The 19,894-nt window shown below is 38.2% G+C and overlaps 1 protein-coding gene and 1 long non-coding RNA gene across 2 annotated transcripts; both read right to left on the reverse strand.

Annotated features, from left to right (window-relative positions):
* Positions 1-5,783: 5,783 nt before the first annotated feature.
* adssl (adenylosuccinate synthase, like) lies at positions 5,784-14,630 on the reverse strand. The gene is made up of 13 exons (XM_044222214.1): positions 14,082-14,630; positions 13,383-13,485; positions 12,448-12,516; positions 11,920-11,970; positions 11,776-11,842; positions 11,513-11,620; positions 11,076-11,157; positions 10,256-10,382; positions 10,017-10,171; positions 8,024-8,148; positions 7,783-7,880; positions 6,863-7,012; positions 5,784-6,746 (listed from the first exon to the last, which is right to left on the reverse strand). The coding sequence occupies exons 1-13, from the start codon at positions 14,313-14,315 to the stop codon at positions 6,694-6,696; spliced, it is 1,422 nt and encodes a 473-aa protein (XP_044078149.1). The 5' UTR covers positions 14,316-14,630; the 3' UTR covers positions 5,784-6,693.
* Positions 14,631-16,760: 2,130 nt separating this feature from the next.
* Positions 16,761-19,894, reverse strand: LOC122888163. Its single transcript, XR_006380658.1, has 2 exons — positions 18,286-19,894; positions 16,761-17,266 (listed from the first exon to the last, which is right to left on the reverse strand). It is a non-coding gene; the product is annotated as an uncharacterized LOC122888163 (long non-coding RNA).

A 19,894-nucleotide genomic window follows, 5' to 3' on the forward strand; every position in this document is an offset into this window, starting at 1 on the left:
TGTGGATAAGGCTTTTGTGTGTATTACCCACAGAAAACCCATGTTGCCTCCTGACAGAATCAATGTTGTTGCTTCTGACCACAAAGGAAATGAAGAGTCTTTCCCTATAGCTGCTGGGTGGGGAGTTGGGATGATGGTAATCAATCAATAATTAGCCAAACAATCCTAGATGTCTCCATTCAGTAAAGTTCATCCTAATGAGGAGTGGAAAGTAACTAATTATTACTCACAGACTCAGGTACTGGCTGGTTGCTGGGGCATATATAGAAGTGGTTACTGTCTGGATGCCACATTTAATCCTTTTATGGTGACCTTGTACTGTTAGTTGTACCAACTCCAATTCCAAGTCCACGTTCCTCTCTAGACAATAGCTCGGCTCATCCCGCTTAGCCTGATATATTGCCCTGGCACACTACCCTGGCAGCCACCACTGAGAGTAACTTTACAGTTTAAAGCCCAACTGAAATCAAACTTGTTATCCTTTTTTGTAGTCAAGAATAATGTCAACATGTTATTTATCAGTTTAAAAAAAAGTTCTTTATTACTAAAAGGAAGAAAAAAAGGTCTTTGGGTAAATATCATAAATACTCCTTTTCCTCTAAACCTCTGGAGGGGTGTGCCAGTGTTTGATTGACAGGCTGAGCCCCAGCATGAACAAGAGACAAATAAAGGAAATAAACTTGATCTGTAGCTTACAAGTCATGGGCAGATAGTGTGTTGTTAGCGGTGGTATTGAAGAGTAAGGACCACACCAGCATCTAAACAGACTGAAGTGACATTTGCAGGTGCATTTACATGCTGTTTAATGTGCTGCAGCTGAGCAGCTAATTAGCTAACTAGCCTGTACAGGACATGTGATTAACAGAGCAGATACGCATGCTACAGCAGACCAAAAACATGCAATTTAATTTCAGTAGGACTTTAAGTATTTATGAAGAAATCCTATATACTGCACCTGATGTACTGTATAGTGAAAACATATCAAAAGCCAATGTTAACCGATGTTAGTGTAGCATCTTTGTATTCAGATATGGTTATTAATTTCAAGCATGATTCAGTGAGCAAATTCAACCAAAATGGATTCTCTGAATATTTATTTTAATTAAAGAGATTCTCATTTTCTAGTTTTCCTCTGTTCATTGGATATACACATTTTCGCATATGTATTACTCACAACCACAGCCCTTTGGGAAGTGGGAAAAACATTTTTTGCACACTGACAGTCAGATACACACCATCGCACTATGTTGCGCTACTGATCAGCACATCTGCAGATCTATCCGTCACATCTGATTGGATGAAATGTTTGACACGCCCTCCTGAGCCTCCTGAGTTGGCAACTTTTAAAACATTTTTTTTACTCATTACGGGAACCTAAAGGGGTGGGATTTCAGCATAAAAATGTGGATAAATGCAGTTTTTACATATATGTGGCATGTAACAATAGATAGTGAAACTGTATGGCAGGTACCTTTAAGAAAGAAAAATACTAATAAACTAAACTAATAAAACAATGTACACACTACACTACATTCAAAATGTACAATATTTGACACACATTTAGTGCACACTGATATGTTGTTTACTAATAAGTAAGTAAGATGTGTACATGTAGCCTATTAACAATGTTTGGTGTCATAAACAGATGATCTCTTAACACTAATTAGTAATTGAGCAAGTACAATACTGTAGTTGGGTTATGAGTTTAAGTAACAAATGACAAGCAGACACAGGCATATATGAGCGTATGTGATATTTGAAGTACATTATGTTGTAATGTATTTAGATGATTTCTCAAATGAGTATATGTAATTCATAATGAGATAGAACTTGACACATCTTTCTCCATCTTTTCCTGCAAATACTTTGTACTTGATCTCTACTTGCTAAGCAGCAAAATTGGATTTATTTTATGCACTCACCAAAGAAACTGTAAAATACATTTAGCTCCTTCAATTCAATCTGTGTGAGAGCTGCTGTCTCCCTGTTCTTACGAAAACTGAACACAGTCCAACTGCAATGAAACAGGTGTCTTATTGCTCTGGCTACATAAGTCATGACAGTGCAGTATGAGGAAGGTTTACAGAAATGGATAAAGAAATTATTCTTTTTTCTGAGGAAAAATAAATGCAGTGATCAATGTTAATCAGAAAACTCTATGGAGTACACAGGGAGAGAATACTGCATGAAAAGCAATACCTTGGTAGTTTTTGCATTGCTCACACAAAACGTTTCCTTCCTATGGCATAAATCATCAGAAAAGCTCTTCTGACTCTTCATCATCGTGAATAATTCAAATATGAAAAAATAAAATCACATCACACCATATAAAACAAAATCAGCCTTGAAATCCATCAAGCTCTTGGTCACACATGCAAAAGAAATTAGAATTCTAAAGAGCCTTACTTCTTGTAGGTCGATGGCTTCAGTTCCAGGTGTCCTCTTAATTGTATGTGTGGTTTTGTAAGCAGTATGAAGATACATTAATTAAGGTCCATCCAGTGGAGAAAAACAAGAGACAGATTTTGGAAAGTGATCTGATCAGTGATGAACATTGAGAAGAAGCTGCACTTGAATAAAACGCTCAAATTGATTGACCTAGTGATAAATGTGCTTACAATTACAAGTAAAGGAAGGTTGTAGTAAATAAAAGAGAGGGAGGGAGGGGGACGACAGAAACGTGAGGAGGAGGAGGACTACACTGCTATTATGAGCACTTTATTTTCAATTAAGCCCTCTTGCATCTGTAAGCTCACTTTCTGCCATTTTTGATGATGCAGGGACTTCTTGGAATGGAAATTGACTGGTTAGCAAACGTCTGCAACTTTGCTCATTTAACGGAAGATGCACTTTCAACATAGTAGAAAAAACATCAGAAATGAATATATTATAGGGCAGCAGCAGAAAAAAGCAAGTCTTGTTATGAATGAAATTAAATGAGATGAAAAAGCTAAACAGCTAAATGATCTGCAGGTTCCTGTTTAAAGGGAAGAAAGGTATTTTGATTTGCACAGTATTTTCATATTTTTAACTTCTGTAAGTCTATTAGAATTTGTAGTAATTGCCTGTTAACTTGTATATTAACCTGTAAATTAATAATTCAAAAGCACATACAATCCATCAGGTTTTAAGAAGAATGCTGGATGCAGTGATGTATGGAGTCCCAAAGTGTTTAATGAAATGACATTATAAAATAAATACTAATTAGAGTAAATTAAATGAAAGAACCAATAAATTGTGAAATAATTTAATAAATTATTAAAACTCAACTTATTATTATGACAACTTAACCCATTATGATGAAATGTTTTTTTTTAATAATTCTTTAACAGTTTTATTAGAGTCTCCCAGCAGGTTTAACAACTGTCAGCAAGCTAGCAAGCTTTTGTTAGCTATAACAACCAAAGAAACAGTTTCGTCCTTGTCTTGCTCTGAGAATCACAACGCTGCCGAGTTAACTCTGAATTAACCAGCTAGCTACTGCCGTTAACACGTTAATCCGAGCTCCGAGCTAGGATTTAAAATCAGCCTTTTTAAAAAGGATATTAAAATAATGAAATAACATTTCATAATAATGAATTGAGTTTCAATATTTAATTTAATTATTTTAGAATTTATTGTTAATATATTTTACTAATTTATTTCATAATGTATTTATTTATTTAATATTGAACAGTTTCGGCTCCATATGATAACATATGGTGGATTATGGTGGAATACAGTTTGATGCAAACCTTCCTTTGACTTGGCTTCAACTTATCTGTTAAGCGTACATTATAACAAGGCAGTAGCTTACAAACGGACCTAAAAATATTCTAGGTTTATAACTTAAATTGAGCTACTATTTAAAATGTAAATCATGCATTACATTCATCATAAAAACACAAGCAAGGAAGACATTTCGATTGAATAGTTTTTTCTTATGACAAATGATCCAAAAGGCTTAAAGGCCCTACAATAATTTGGTATATTTTCAATTATTATTATTGTTTTACCTGATTAGACCTCTTCTCGGGTATGTGTGGACGTGTACAGACTGTGGTTGAGTGACATTTCCCTGACTGTCCCGGTAGTTTTGATACATGTGCAACAACTTTTTCAATCTTCGTTATTTTTATTTGTATCCAGGCTTTAATGACTCTTTGTAATTTCCGAGCATATCTCTGCCCAGCCTCAACCTGAGCCGAGGTCTAATCAGCCGGAATAGCTGAAAACACCTGTGTGGGTGTGCAGGGCCTTTAACGCATTAGAAAGACTGCATATCTGAGAAGCTCCAGTACACTGTTACACCTCTAATCGATTTGCCAAGCAATCCACTTTACACTTTAATCTAATCCCTCCTGGTCCTGAAAAGCTTTTAAATCATGAGAGGAAGTTAACATAACTAAGGAGGGTGTAAAGTAAGAAAGAGTGAGAGAAAAATATTCACGGCTGACTGGCTGAAAGGTGTGTGAAGGTGCTGGGGAGAGGAGAGCAGCGGTCTGTCCACTACATGCCTCCCTTTCAAAACCAACAAGTGATGTTTCTGCAGATGGATGCATGACAATTCAGTCACGGTTTGGGAGCTCTTTAAAATGTTCTCGTTATTAGGCCAATAAATCTGCCAGACTGATGGCTGACTTTTATCTTATTGCAGATGTATCAGTATTGGTTTATACGTATGTCAGCCTATGAGTAACAAAAAATGCAGTACAGAAATACCAAAGAAACAGTGTCCCCATTACATAGTTTGTCTAACAGAAAGCACTGACATATTTTTCAACTACAAAATGTCCTGCTCAGTACATATCTTGGACAAAATTTTAAGAAAATAAATAAATAAATAAAAATCTCAATATCACTTTTATTCTGAGTGATGGGGTCCTACTATTAATCTCTTGCTTGTAGGATCATGTTGATCAAAAGGGCATGAATTAAAAATGACTTTTAGCAGATTGGCAGATATTTTAATGCTTTCCTATCAGCCATGATGCTGAACAGCTTCCTTTAAACCTGCATTTACTGATTTTTTTTGGCCACCTTGGGGTAGCTGTAAACTGTAAACACAACTTTGGCATGTTATCACCTTGTGAAGTTGATGTAGCGAATGTGTTAGCGAACAGTTGACTATTTACACATTCAGCAGATATGGAGCAACATTAGAATTTGTATTTCTGGCCAACTGACAAATGTAAGTGCAATATTCACTCTCGTTTTGGCTCCTTTTGGTCTCCACTAACTCCTCAGGGAAGTTGTTCCCGCATCTTGAAACAATGCTGATGAGAGCAACGAGTGAACCAAAACAGTAAAGTTGTGGATCCTAAAACCCCAACAATAAACTGAAAGATGCTTAAAAAAATCCATAGACCTGAAGGGAAGTGCAGTCTGGTGATCATTCTCAGTGGGTTTATCACAAGCGACTCCTCTCATATTATGCATATTCATTTGACCCATCGCTCGATAAAATATTGATTTAAACTTGCTTAATCTGTTGTGGAGACATTCAGAGACGCAGCATAATGGTCCCTCTACACAGCCAGTGCAGTTTTTGTTAAAGGATAATGTGTGTAATTCATAATGAATAAGAGGGCAATGACCAGAAATGTGGTAATCATTTTGGTTGCCTTATTTTACACCTAAACCCCTAGAAGGACTGTAGAATATTAATATGATGAAAATAAAGTGTAGCTGTGCTTCAGGACCAGAAAACAATGTAAGGATTTCTCAAAAACATGTTTTCCAGACTCCGAAAGGCGTAGCTATTTACTAAAAGCTGAATAAAAATGACAAAATGAAAGAAACACTAAATGTTAGTTTCCTTTTATTGATAACAGCAAGCTGAGTTAAGAGTCTTTTACATTATTGAAAAAATTAATTAAATGGCATAGGACACATATTGAGATGCACTCTGGTACATTACTGCCCTCAGGCAATTTTCTTTACATTTACACAAACTGCTCAAATACCAGTCAGTCTTAATGTGGACGTGGAATTTCTACTTACTTTCCCTCAATTGTCATGAATACATCTATACAAACTCAAGTTTTTAGTGTTGATTTATCCGTCTTGAGGATGATTTAAAAAGCACAGTTTATTCCAACAAGCATCGTGAAAATGTTGCAACAAACTTAACTGAGATGCATTCATGTTTTTAAAGTGTTTTAAAATTGTTCAATAGAAAAGTTCACAATCGTACAGATCACGATGGCTTTCAATCATTTTTCCATCTCATTACAAAGCCTGAAAATAATCTCTTGCTTTATTGTGATGTCCTTTAATATGAAGGCTTCTACATCTGTTCATCAATGGCTCTCCAAATATATGTAAAAAAAAAACCAACAAAAAAAAAAAACAAAAACAAAAAAAAAAACTTAACTGATATTTTTTCACTATGTAAGGTTAATAAGCCTCAAATGCTAAAAAGATAAACTATGCTTTACTGTGGAATGGAATAAAGAATGATCGATCCATTTGCACCAGGTTTTAAAAATGAACACCCTAATAAATATAGAAAACATGTGCAATGCATACATTATATAGAAGAATTATTGTAGATGTGATGCACAAGTACAAACTAAAAGTTCACAAATAGCCTTGCTGGTGAAGTATTTCCTTTAGGATAGAGTTTGCATTTAAATTCCTCTGGTAATCCTATCAAAACCTGAAATTATTATCTGAGCTGTTGTTGAGGAGGACTACAGGTCCGCAGACAGATCAAAACAGTTTGACCATGCTCTCTCTGGACTTGCCGATTCCAACCCACTTCACTGAAATGAGAAAAAGAAAAAAAGAGAGAGAGACAATATGTGACTGGCAGGTTTGGCAAAGCGAAAAACAGTTTGGCTGCAGGCTCTCCATTAATGCAAAGTGCCTCTTTACGAACCTGGCACTTGCAGGAACTCCTCGATGAACTGAATGTAACTTTGTGCCTGTGACGGAAGCTCCTCGAAGCTCCGAGCTGCCTCGGTGCTGCAGCACCAGCCGGGCAACGTCTTGTACTCCACTGTCACCCGCGTCAAAACGTCCATGTTTGCTACAACACAAGCACAACAACACTGAGTGAAAGATGAAGTGTTTTGTGTTCTGGTTTACAGTTACTGATTTATCACGAGACTGTGGTCAAAACAACATTCTGGACACCTGTCTGGGATTTATGGTCCGTTAGCAAGAATGTTCTATTATCTGATACGGTGTGATGCTCCTAAGTGTAAATCTAATTGTACCAGAAAGTACTTGGAGAAACAAATCTGGATCAGGAAAAGAGCCACTTGACACATTAAAAATGATAAATGTATAAGGGAAACCAGTGTTAACATGCAGGCAGAAAGCAGCTGCAGTGTCAGATGAGGCAGAAAGAAAGTTGTGTTATCACGCTCTGGTTCATTAACTTAATATTTCAATTTGCTCCATTTGGCACCACTTCAAATCTGCTGCAAAATAGATTCTGAAAAACCCAAGATGTTGCAGTTTTCTGTGAGCAAAAGCTGACCCATGTAAAATAAGACATTAGGGAGCATAAAAGCCATGTTCATTCACCTGTAAACAAATTCAGTGTTTCTGGCATTAAAATCTTTGTGGACAGTCTTAAACAACAAATATTTTCAATCAAAGATTAGGACATCATGGTCAAATGTGAGCAAACATTTACACCTTGCATTGCAGTCATCTAGTGCAGACAGAAAATTAATCGACAATTTAGATCATTTATTTATTACATCAAAATGTCAAACATTCACTGGTTTCAGCTTCTCAAATGTGAGAATTTGAGCAGATCTATAAAGCATCTAAGTGGGAATGACCTACCAGGGAAACTTGGTAGAGGTTGTCCATCAACCTTGTAGGCCACGCCCACTTTAATCTCTGGCAGTGTATCCAAAATGTCCAGCTTGGTCAGGGCAATTCTGCAAGAAAAGAAGTCACACTGTTCAACTCTGATGACAATGAACAGTCAGAGTACATGATGAAGCTCATGTCTGAACTGTAACTCCAGTAATTACATCAGCAGGTGAGGATAATATTCTGAAAGGGTGTGATGGTTCCTTACGCAGTGAAGCCATTAACCATGTGGGCGTATCTGACCAAAATTAAGTCCAGCCAACCACAACGCCTCCTTCTGCCCGTCGTCACACCAAACTCTCTCCCTCTGGACTGTAACAGTTCCCCAATCTCCTAAAATACAACAAACAGGAAGCGCAAGCTGTCAGCTGTGAAAGACAAAGGAAAAACAACTGGTTTGAAAAATAAAACCATAGTATATTTACTTTCAAAATCCCCCAAATAACTCAGCAATTTTAAGGGATATCATGTTGATTCTGCCTGTTCTGACGCCTTTATTTATGTAGGGATAGTCAGCTGAGCACATGTTACTGTTTTCAGTAACATCCTGCTTCAGTTTCACACACTCGCATGTAGAAGCTGCCCAGTACAACCACACTCCTCTACTGTCAACCACTGAGCAGCTGGGAGGTGTCTGGAACTTTAATACTATTGCTAGAACTTAAATTTAATAGTTACTGAACAAGGACACACAGGTGAGATGATTTACTCACCATCTCTGCTGAGCTGTGCAGTACCTTTCACATCTATGAAAAGGTGCTCTATCTTGCGCCACAGGCCCTATTTAAACCATCTATAGCGCATGGTCTAAAGTGCATGGCGCAAAGGGGGAGTATTTAGTCTCTTAAGTAATCATAGGTGGGTTTTGGGCAAAACATGAATTAAACCAATCAGAGTGACGTAACTGCGTGTATGGCCAAACTTACGGTAGACAGAACTCAGGGGATGCTGGAATGACCCACTTGCAAAGAAATGCAGTGCAGCAGTGATTTTGCCAGCAATGGCGAGTGCGAAGGGACAGCTGGCATATCTCCAAATCATCTAACAGGAGATTACAGATGTCTGTTACAGCCTAGCGGGATAAGCGAAGTTTACAGGGGCACTCGTCTTCGCTGAGGGACAGGTATGTGGTCTTTGGCCGGTGGACCCTCAGGCTCCACCGTCTCATCAACAACTCCATTTGACTACATATGAGCAAACGCACCGATATTTAACTGAGGAGGATGAGCGCTGCTGTGCTCCCTTGTGTGTGTGTGTGTGTGTGTGTGTGTGTGTGTGTGTAACAAGCAGAGCATAAGCGCATTATGAACCCACCTATGTAGGTGCATCTTACGATCTGAATAATGCACCCTTTAAATGACAGGAAAATACTGTGCCATTGACTTCAGACCAGGTTTTTGGTTATGGTGCAATCGCTTTCTGCTGCCTCAAGATAGCAATGTGCCAACAATTCACCTGGCCACACCTTATTTTAAGACCAACACGCCCATGAGCGCACAGATGGGTACATTTGCTAATTACACAACGTGGGTGCTGGACGTGAACATGACAACTGCATAGGTCAGAAACTAGCAATGTCTTGAGCTGCGCTGTGCGCCGGGTGTAAGATAGGGCCCCATGTGTCCTTGTCCAGTTATATGTTGTTCCAAGTAAAAAAATACAGTGAATCTTCTGATTCTGAAGGGTATAGCATTCATTTTAGGATACTTTTGTAATAATGAGCTTTACTTTCCAGTTCACAATTGTTATTTCAGAATTAGGAAATAAAAAAATCTGTATCACCAATCACCCATATAGAAAAATATTTTATCATCAATAAGTTAAATGATGTTATACATTACTTGAACTAGTCATTTAGATTTTATTAGTATTTGTACTTCCCTGAATGTTGGTTCAGTATCTAAAATATTTCCATTACCACCATCTTAAAAGTAGAGGTGCTTGGCTGTTATGAGTGTTGTAATCTGACATTAACAACACATATCTCTTTCTACCCAGTGGAGTATGTTGGCTATTTTACAAAAAGCTGCTGCTGAGCGCCTGAGAAGCCAGTTTGATGAATTTGATTCTTTAAATCACAATATCGATGACTTTTCAGCTTGCTGATTAGCTAATGCTAATTAGAGCTAATATCTAATTAGTGGGATCTTTTTCACTAACGCATTGAAAAACAGACTTTTTTCAAATATGTCTTTACTCACATTATCCTGCTCTGTTGGGAATGCACCAACGCCCACTCGGGTGGTGTACGCTTTGACGACACCGTACACTCGGCCAACATATGATGGAGGCACGCCGAGACCTGTGCACACTCCTCCCACAGTGCAGTTGGAAGATGTCACGAAAGGATAGGTCCCTGAATAGAGAAATATCTGTTAACCTGGGGAGGCAAAACATCATCCATCTTCATAATTCATTCCACAAACCCTGTGTTGCTCACCAAAGTCAATATCCAGGAGAGCAGCATTGGCTCCCTCCACCAGGATTTTCTTACTGGGTCCAGTAAGAGCTTTGTGCATGAAGTAAACCCCATCAGTCACCAGAGGACGCAGTCTCTCTGCGTATCCCTGAAAAACAGTGACACCGAACAAATTCTTAGACCATCTCTAGATACACGGTTTGAAATCTACAACTTATTATGTGTGTGAAAAAGAAAACATTGAATACTGTTCTGCAATAAATACCAATTACAACTCTCACAGTCATCCATTCAAAGTGCAAGTGAGAGGCAATAGACACCCTTATCATATGAAACCAGTAAATAAACAATCAACTTGATTACTGTAATATCGCCATATTTTATGTTTTTATTTCTTCAGTCTTAAAAGCTAGATTACTGTGATACATTTATTTAAAACAAATATCAGCATTACAAATTCTGTTTTTTCCAAGAGAATATTTTAAATCAGCCCAAATGTAGATTAAATAATTGTTTCCGTTCACAAAATATAGGCCTTTCTCACAGCAGACATTTTAAATTGCCATTGTGGGAAAAGCAAGGGTGTTACTAAAAACATTAACAATGTTTCTGTTCTATTCAAGTGTCCCAGTAAGCCGTGACAGTGAGTTAGCATGCACATTACCAGGACCCTGAAACTGAAGCAGCTAAATGGAATTCAGCCATCATTAATTTTATTGTCTACACCTGTGCATTTCCTACAGTGACATGTCAAAATGTCTTCCATGAAAAAGGTCCTTTGTCACAATATCAATGAGCAACAGAGTCAAAAATATTGCTCTAAATGATAACCTGTCCTCACCTTCAGCTGCTCCAGTTCACTGTCAATGTCAACGTTAAGGTTTGGATACATCGTCAGGAAATGTTCTGCCAACATACGAAACCTGCGAGGAGGACAGAGTTTAAGGGTTTGCTGCAGGGTGCCAGCAGTTTTCACATGTGTACCACAACCAGGTGTTGCCACCTGGTGGCAGGAGAAAACACAGACACTACAATTACTGAAGCAATGCACTATGACAATAAATCTGCTCATTGTAATAAATTGTGGACACCCTAATGCCTATTAAGTCCTCTCACGAATGTAGAAAATTGTTTTGTCAAAATATGATTCAAATGCTCTCAAAATTTATTCCTGAACTCAAACTTGTATCTTGAGAAGTTCATTTATCACATTTAGGGATTTGATAAATTATCTCATTTTAGATCACTGATGATATGGAAAGATGAACAACAACTCACTTGTCCTCAAAAACCTTGAAATCTGAGACAAGGTCACAGACTCGCAGACCGTTCCGAGCAGCTTTGGAGGAGTAGGCAGGCCCGATACCCTTTTTAGTGGTTCCCAAACTGGAGAACAAATAAAAACATAGCATTAATAACCATAATAAACTATTTATTTAATAGAAAATAATCACTCTAACATGAGAACAGTGCACATTATAAATACACTACACCAAAGTAAAGATTTATACGGTATTTAAACTAATTAAGAGTAGATTTACTTTTTCCCTTCTTGTTGCTGCCGCTGCTGCTCCTGGATCCCATCAACCGCTTGATGGAAGTTGAACACTAGAGGCCAATAGAAGGGACTGTCAATAGGAGGACATTTCTAATTAAAAAACCTGAATGAGAAAATGCTTACTCACCAATGTGGGCACGATCAGAAATCTTTAATCTCTCCTCCCATCCTTGTAATCCTGCACACAACACAACAAATCCCACATTACATTTGCACTACAGCAAACATCTATATACCTCATCTATTTAGCTGGTATTAATACAGCCTACAAATTCATACTAAAATCCTACAATACATACTAAAAAAATTCAAATTGTCAGACAATACAATATACTTATTTCACAGCAGATATTGTAACCTGTCACATTAGGGAAAGCACAGATGTTGCTAAAAACATTAACTACGGCTCCGTTCTATTCAAGTGTCCCAGTAAGCCGTGACAGCGAGCCGACATGCACATTACCAGGACCCTGAAACTGAAGCAGCTAAATGGAATTCAGCCATCATTCATTTTATTATTTACACCTGTGCATTTCCTGCTGTAACATGTCAAAATATCTTCTGTGTAAAAGGCCCATTTACTGATACTGACACTGCTTTCTAAGGAAGACAATACGCAGATATCAATGCATCCTTCCTATTTAGAAAACATTACCTTTGCCTTTCTGCAGGTTCTTTTCCGCCTCCTCAAACAGACCTGGTAGGTGTATCACCACCCCGTTGCCTGTAATGTAAAATGAAACTTTAACAATTCTCATGAGAAATAACTTCTTGCACTATTGCATGAGATATTTCTTGTGAGTAACAAACTGCTAATGTTTTCATTGATATAAACACAAGTGATCGTGTTACCAATCCCTTCAACAAGTGTTTCTTTAATGTTTCCTCTTTTCTCATTTCATGGTTTCATTGTACTGGAAAAAAAAAGCTACCAAAAAGAAGAAATGCAAAAATCAAGAAAACAGATTTAAATGCTGATTATGGTACCAGAGCAATGTAGCAACACTGGGTTTATTAACATTGACAGTTTATTTCTTTTTTTTTTCTTTCCCAACTTTGGTTTAATTTAACTTTCAGTTACCCTTTGTGTAACTATGTACAGTCCCTGTAAGTGTTCTGTGCCCTGTGTGTTGATTTTTGTACCCATGCATACTCTCAGTTTATTAGCTACACCTAGCTAGAACTAACACAGTTTAATGCAACAGTGCTGCAATAAGTCCTACCTTCATGAAGGTTACAACGTTCAATTTGTGGACAAAATATTAGAAACAAAATGACCATAAAGAAGAATCAACACCACTCTAGATCAGTTTCAATGCAAACAAATACAATTACAAGCTTCAGGAAGGTTTAGTGCAGGACTGGCATTAGTTTTTAGCTAGGTGTATCTAATAAACTTTGTGTATACTAATATAACTAACAATTACTACAAAAACAGGGTCACAAATACATGACACATAAGTGATAAGGCTGACTGCTGTGGTTTTGATGTTCTCTCTGATGATGGTCATATACGTTTGTTTTATTGGGATCTTTATCTTCCTGCCAACTTCAAGTCTTTCAACATAAAACACAAGGATTGTCTCGTACCAATGAAGGAGACAGCCTTCTTGTTGAGCACCCCACTGGGCAGAAGGTGGAAGTCATACTCCACTGAGTCCACAACCACCGTGTGACCTGCATTGTTGCCTCCCTGCAAACAGTACAAACAGTCAACTTGCTAGAAGACAGTTTTCTGATGAGACACAACACTCGGGGAAAGTAAACAACAGAAACCACCAACACTGAGAACAGTTACAATGTTAAGTCTTCTCAGCCTGGGTTTAAATGAGAACGGGCTCAAATTATTCGCCTCCTGCAGTAACAGTGTTTCTAGTTGATTACAAGATTTAAAAAAAAAAAGACATTTCTGCTAAATGTCACTGGGTTGAGGGACGAACAGCTGGGTGACAACGGGCGGTCAGTGCCTTAGCTAGATAACGTTACATTCACTGGATACGGTTATCAGTATGTGGAGGTCATTAGCTGGGTTCAGTACACATTTTGCTACCACGGCAGCAGATAATAAAAACCAAGAGAAACAGCAGTCCTTGCTAGTATCAACTTAGCACTTCCACATCCGGGAGGTCGGGACAAGGTTGTTGACGTCGGAACCTGGTCATGAATATTTAACAGCAGCAAAACGGTAACGTTAACAACTTTCACCAACGTTTTCATAACAACGCCATTGTAAGAAGTAGTCAGTATGGATGTTAATGGTGACGTTAAATCGACAGTGTAGTTGGGTACCTGGCACCTGCATACAATATCCGCATCCATTGCGAGCAAGTCCACAACTTTCCCTTTGCCCTCGTCGCCCCACTGCGCTCCGAGCACAACGGTCACTTTGTTCTGCGGCTCCTTCGGGATACGGAGAGGACACTCCTGCGAGACACTCTCCCGTGGCCGCTTAACGACCGGCTCCCCGTTCAGGGAGACGGTCTCTCGTCCGTTAACGTTAGCCATGGTGCTGTCGGATGCCATGCTGCTACCCTCCGTTCACAAGCCGGATATATCGTTTTAGCGCGTTTCTCTGCGTCACGGGAAGTGCTCGTCTGTTGCTTCACCACTAGATGGCAGGGTTTCTTCTTACATCCTTGGTTCTTCTGAAATTTGTATCAGTTTATTCTCCCTATAAACCTGTTAGAATGAATATAATCGATTAACTGACACAACAACGTTGTATTTAACTCGGTTTCTTTGTTTTGTTGCTGTTGAAGAGATTGAAGAGACGTCACGATTCACGAAGCGTACGCGTACACAACATAATGTGATTCACTCCTCTCCACTTCCGTCTTCGTTTTAAACCTCTGGCCAGACTACACGGCTTGTTTTGTGCCTGGCAGTTAATGAGTTGTGTGCTTCTTAATAGCCTGAATAACCACATTGCAAAGTAATGAGTCTACTTTGCATTCCTGGGTGTGTTTTGGCCTTTGATGGTGTATTTTAATATTCTATTTAAAAGGAAGATCCTCAAAAATATGGAGTTTCCAAAACGTTTTGGAGTGCAATGGTTTAACTAATTGATACACTAGCTTTAATAAATTAATTGATCAGTTTATTAATTTGAAACATGAAGCAAAACCATCTTCCAAAGCAATTCATCAAACATCATGATTATTGATTAATGAGGTCTGATTAATTAATGAGTAAAAAAATAATTTATATGCATGCAATCATTTACTGTTCATATAGAGGAGGCACAGTCAACATCTGACTTACAATATTTTCATTTGTTTATTGATATTTAATATTTGATTTTTCCTTTCAACCAGCTCAAATCCAATGCTTTATACCTTCCTGACAAAGGAGGCAACTGCCTTGGTTCAGCATGTTGATTTGTTGTGATTTGATGAATTTGATTGGTATCGTGCACAATTTAAGCACATCGTCATTTAAAACGTGTCAAAATGTAGCGTTACAACGCCTCGCTGACCATAATGAGTTGAAGGTTTCAGGTCTGATTCCTTTCTGCATGATTGCACTGATTCAGTGCTGCAAAGTGTGCATCAAAGGCATCATTTTAAACATGTGTGTGTGTACTTGTAAGGCCCCCGCCATTCCAAGTCATGCTGTTTTTTTCCCCTGGTGCATATTCCAATACAAATTTACATTTAATCAAAACACAGCAAACAAAGAGACACAGACTGTACGCACGGCCAAGTAATGTTCCAGCACATGGCTGCTGGTTGGTTTTCTGGACCACAGCTCCTCACATCTGTCTGATCATACAGTTGTTGTATTTGTGTAGTAATTTGTGGTTTAATTAGTAAGCAAACAAAGTAATTTGTTCACCTAATTCATATGACAGGCTGTGCATGTCTGTGTGTGGCATAACTATGGCTGATTGTCTTCACCACTTCCACCCCATAATCCACTGAAGAAGATGTGGAGGACTGCACTAAAACTCAGGTCAGGTTACTGGATAAGTCGGCCCTTCTAACAGTTGCCTGCCACACGGTGACGCTTGAGTCATAGAGGTAAAAATATCATCACGTAGTCTAAATCGATATTTTCTGTTCATCACATTTTTTCGAAGCATTGATCAGATTAGCAGAGTAAAACATTGTATTATAAGGAACATCCCGCCAATATTAATGGCTGAGTCTTGTGCTGGATAGATTAAAGCGTGGCGATTAATGTTGATGCATATGAACACAAAAAGTAGCTGCTGAGAATGAATAATATTTAGTTTAATTATTAATCCTCAGTAGCATTTAAGATGTTTTTTTTCAAAATGGTAAATTACGAATAGAACAGAATGCAAAAGTGAAAGTTTGGTGGTCGTTATCAATCTTTGTTGTTTAAGGATGATTTTGTAAACACACTAGTGTTGTTTGCAGGCTGGACTTCAGTTGAGGGCACACTATACTGCCACATCATATATTGTGAAAACGTCAATTATTAAGTCAATTTCCATGTTAACAAATTGTAATTTGTCAGTTTTGTTTATTTTTTAGAGATATATTGGTAGATCAGTTTCATGTGAAAATAAATCAAATCATTGTGAGTTTGGGCCCTCCAAAATGTCAAGCAGACTGCGTCAACTTGTTTCCATGAGGCTGAAACAGCAGTCGAGAATGGCGTCGGCACCCATCTAGCCAGTCAGTTTAATTTAAATATTTCAAAATCTCTAGTGCTTCAGCATAACATGAGGTCAATAAATATTTGTATTGAGGTAACTTCGTCTTTGCTATTCCTTTAATGGTTCTTTAATTATAAGTATAAGTATAGTAATAATGTTTGCTTAACATTCTGGCATCTGTGTCATTGTTTCTTGTTAATCCAAGGTAAAATAATTATTACATGCATTGTTTTCCCAAACCCTTTCAAGCTAATTTGTGATTTTGGGTTGTATAAATAAAAGCGCCTTGGCTTTCTTTGGCAACACATATTAATCTTACACAGAATAAACGGCAGACTCATCCATTCACAAACCGACACATTCAGACTTTATTCATTGTAAAAGATGCTTCAAAAACAAGGAATGTAGAAGCCACAAAAGTCACAGTTGGCTCATTGATGCACCAGCTGTAGACACATCCATGAGACCTTCTTCTGGTTTGTATCTGTACACGTTCAGGAGGACAAACACAGCAGTGGCCTACAGAACTGACAGGCAGATGTTACAATCACTGGCTGTCAATTCATAGGTCATCACCTTGTGCCCCATCGCTCTTCAGCTACTTCAAAATAAAAATGACTAAATGTTTTATTAAACAGCGAGTTTTGTGATCTCTCAGCAAGAGTTAAAAGTCAGTTGAAGTAAAATACCCCCCCCCCCAAAAAAACAAAAAAAACAAAAGAGTTCAGGCTTCATGTTGTGTTCGGTGGCTCTCTACACGTAACAGCACCTCCACTGGAACAGACACAGCTTCCACATGGAGTTGCTGTTACATCCAGCAAGCACCAGAAGGCTCATCTCTGATAGCAAACTGCAGAGGAGAAAAGGAGCAAGAGAAAGCACCGAGGTTAACTCAGGATTTGGACTTGGAGGCAGTTGTTTTAGTAGGCGAGGCGTCCCCGCTTGCAAGTGACTTTGACCCAGCAATTTCCTCCTCCCAGTTTTATTGCCTATAGTAGACGGCATTGTTGCTCACGCTCTTCCAACAGCACGGCCAAAGGGCCAAGGCCTGTATAGATAACACAGATTTTATGGTTGCCGTCAACATGAGAGGGTGCTTTTCAATATGTGAATATATGGGTGTGTCTGAGTCTGACCTATGTACCTGCAGGCCCCGCATTTCCTGCTCATACTGTTTGTTCTCATAATTACTATAATATCGGCTTTATACATGGTCAATAGTCTATCAGTTTGAACCTAATGGAGTTATTTTCTTTTAAATTCTGCAATTTTTCTTTTCTTTTTCATCCTGTCTTGTTCAGCTTGCAGAGTAAGATCTCTGTAGACTTTGCCTTGTAGTAAAACTCTGCACAGAAAAAACAGAACAATAAAGCAATTAAATGATTAGCAGCTCTGTTAGACCATCTATGCTTGTACTTGTTTTTTTATTCTGTTAGATAGACCAATCAGACTGCATCCATCGCTTTCTGCCTCTTCAAAGAACATTCGTTAGAAAAATACTAGAATTACACCTAGTTTGTTTTACTCAGTAACTCTGCCAAAAAACTAATAATAATACTACCGGCCTGACAAACATATACAATATTTTAAACATTAGAAAAAAGCAGAAAACATAAGTACTTAGTTAAGGTCTTAAGCATATTAAAGTAAGGAAGATTTTGTCTTACAGTACATAATATACCCTTCAACATAGAGCCATTTCAATGCAGTAAAAAAATTATGGCAAAAATGTTTTTTTTTCTGGTTTACCACCTTGTCAGGTATTCTTTAGGAACAAAATAATTGGAGCTGTCTTTGCACATAGTTTTAATCCTGTAAATTTAACATAGAATACAGTTTTCAGTTTTCAGTTCAAGAGCTCCTACTCACCTTTAGATGCAACATGGCCCGGTAGCTTTCACAGGACGAGGCCAAAGGTTTGAAGAGCAGCAGGGTGTCATGACACGGGGAGCCGGGCCAGAGCAGCAGAGGGGAAATACAGAAAAGTAGAAACGGAGAAAACGAGACCAAGACAGATGAAGACACAGAGGGCGATACTGACAGTGAACTAAAAGAGGGCCGATTTGATGTAAATGTCAGCAATGACGGCGAAGCTATGGCAGCGAGGCAAAGCAGCCAGTTTAAGAGATCAGGGGTTGGTAGAAGGTTAATTATTACATTTGCAGTCAATATTTAACAGGCCCAGCGCCCTGCCCCTCTGTCCAACATCCTGATTCCACACTGAGTGACACAGAGGGTAGGGCCAGCATCAAGCACATCTCTTTTGTCCCCTGCACAAAATATGTATTTAACGCCTCACATGGCCTGCAGAAGAAACTCTGTGCACCACTTCAAAATGTGCTTTTCCTGAGTCTTACCTGTGATTTGAAAAACTTGAACTCAGTGTGATTTTTATATGGGGTTTATATGGTAAAAGAAACTCCCCTATCTGTCAACCATAATGGTCAAGACAAACTGAGAGGAAAGATACTCCCTTTGCTTTCTGCGTTTTAGCTGTAAACGCAGCATGACGTGAGCTACAGCAAGATGTACGGAAGTATCAGCACGTGAGCCCAGTCTACATTTACTGTTGCGTTCATCGTTCTCACATACACATACACACACCTCTGCACAATTACTGGCATGAGCAGATATGAAACTCAGGGCTATGAAGCAATAGGTGGAAGCAACAGACTGTGGACTGTATTCACAGAGCCAGAGTGAACAACAGCACAATAAAAGGCTGATTGAATGGTGTGTTAAAGATTGGTAGAGAGGAAGAGGGTGCAGAGTGCACTTTGATGCTTAAAAATAATTAATAGCGTAACAAATAATAAAACTTTTTTAATCATTGAATACAGAACATATTAAATTATGGTAAATGACCCTGAATGATAAACTCTTTAACTTTAGGGCAACTGTAAAATGACTCACATGTGACACAAGCTACTGGTAGTAAACTGTTGTACGATAACTTTAAAACATAAAACTTAAAGTTTACTGGAGCTCCTATCTCTTACCAAGACTCTGTTATATTTGACTCTTATGTACCTTGGATCCTCTCTGCCATGGATATTACTTTAATGTCTTTCCTTTCTGATCTGTCAGAGGAGTGCCTGGATAATAAAAGAGATGCAATCTGGTGATCTAACAGGGGCAAAAGTTGTTTAAGTCATTTTAACAGATTCATGATGAAACAGTATATCAACAGGAAAGGCTGTTGTTCCACTGTTTTTCTGTCCTCATGTAGACATTTCATATAACTGTTTTAAGGTCCTCACTATGCGACTGCAGCACAAACTCCTTTAATGTAGTTAAAAATATATAATTTGTGGTTAAAAATCGACATTTTTCTTCTAATAGCATTTTTTTTTTTACATGTTCTGCCTCTTCTTTTATTCATATGCTTGGGCTATCTTATCTAGAAGTTCAAGGGATTGGTGTGCCTGAGTGCAGAGTCCAGTGTCTCTACAAGAGAGAATATGTGCACAGCATTAAT

Source organism: Siniperca chuatsi, linkage group LG14 (genome assembly GCF_020085105.1).
Source record: "Siniperca chuatsi isolate FFG_IHB_CAS linkage group LG14, ASM2008510v1, whole genome shotgun sequence".
Lineage (NCBI taxonomy): Eukaryota > Metazoa > Chordata > Actinopteri > Centrarchiformes > Sinipercidae > Siniperca > Siniperca chuatsi.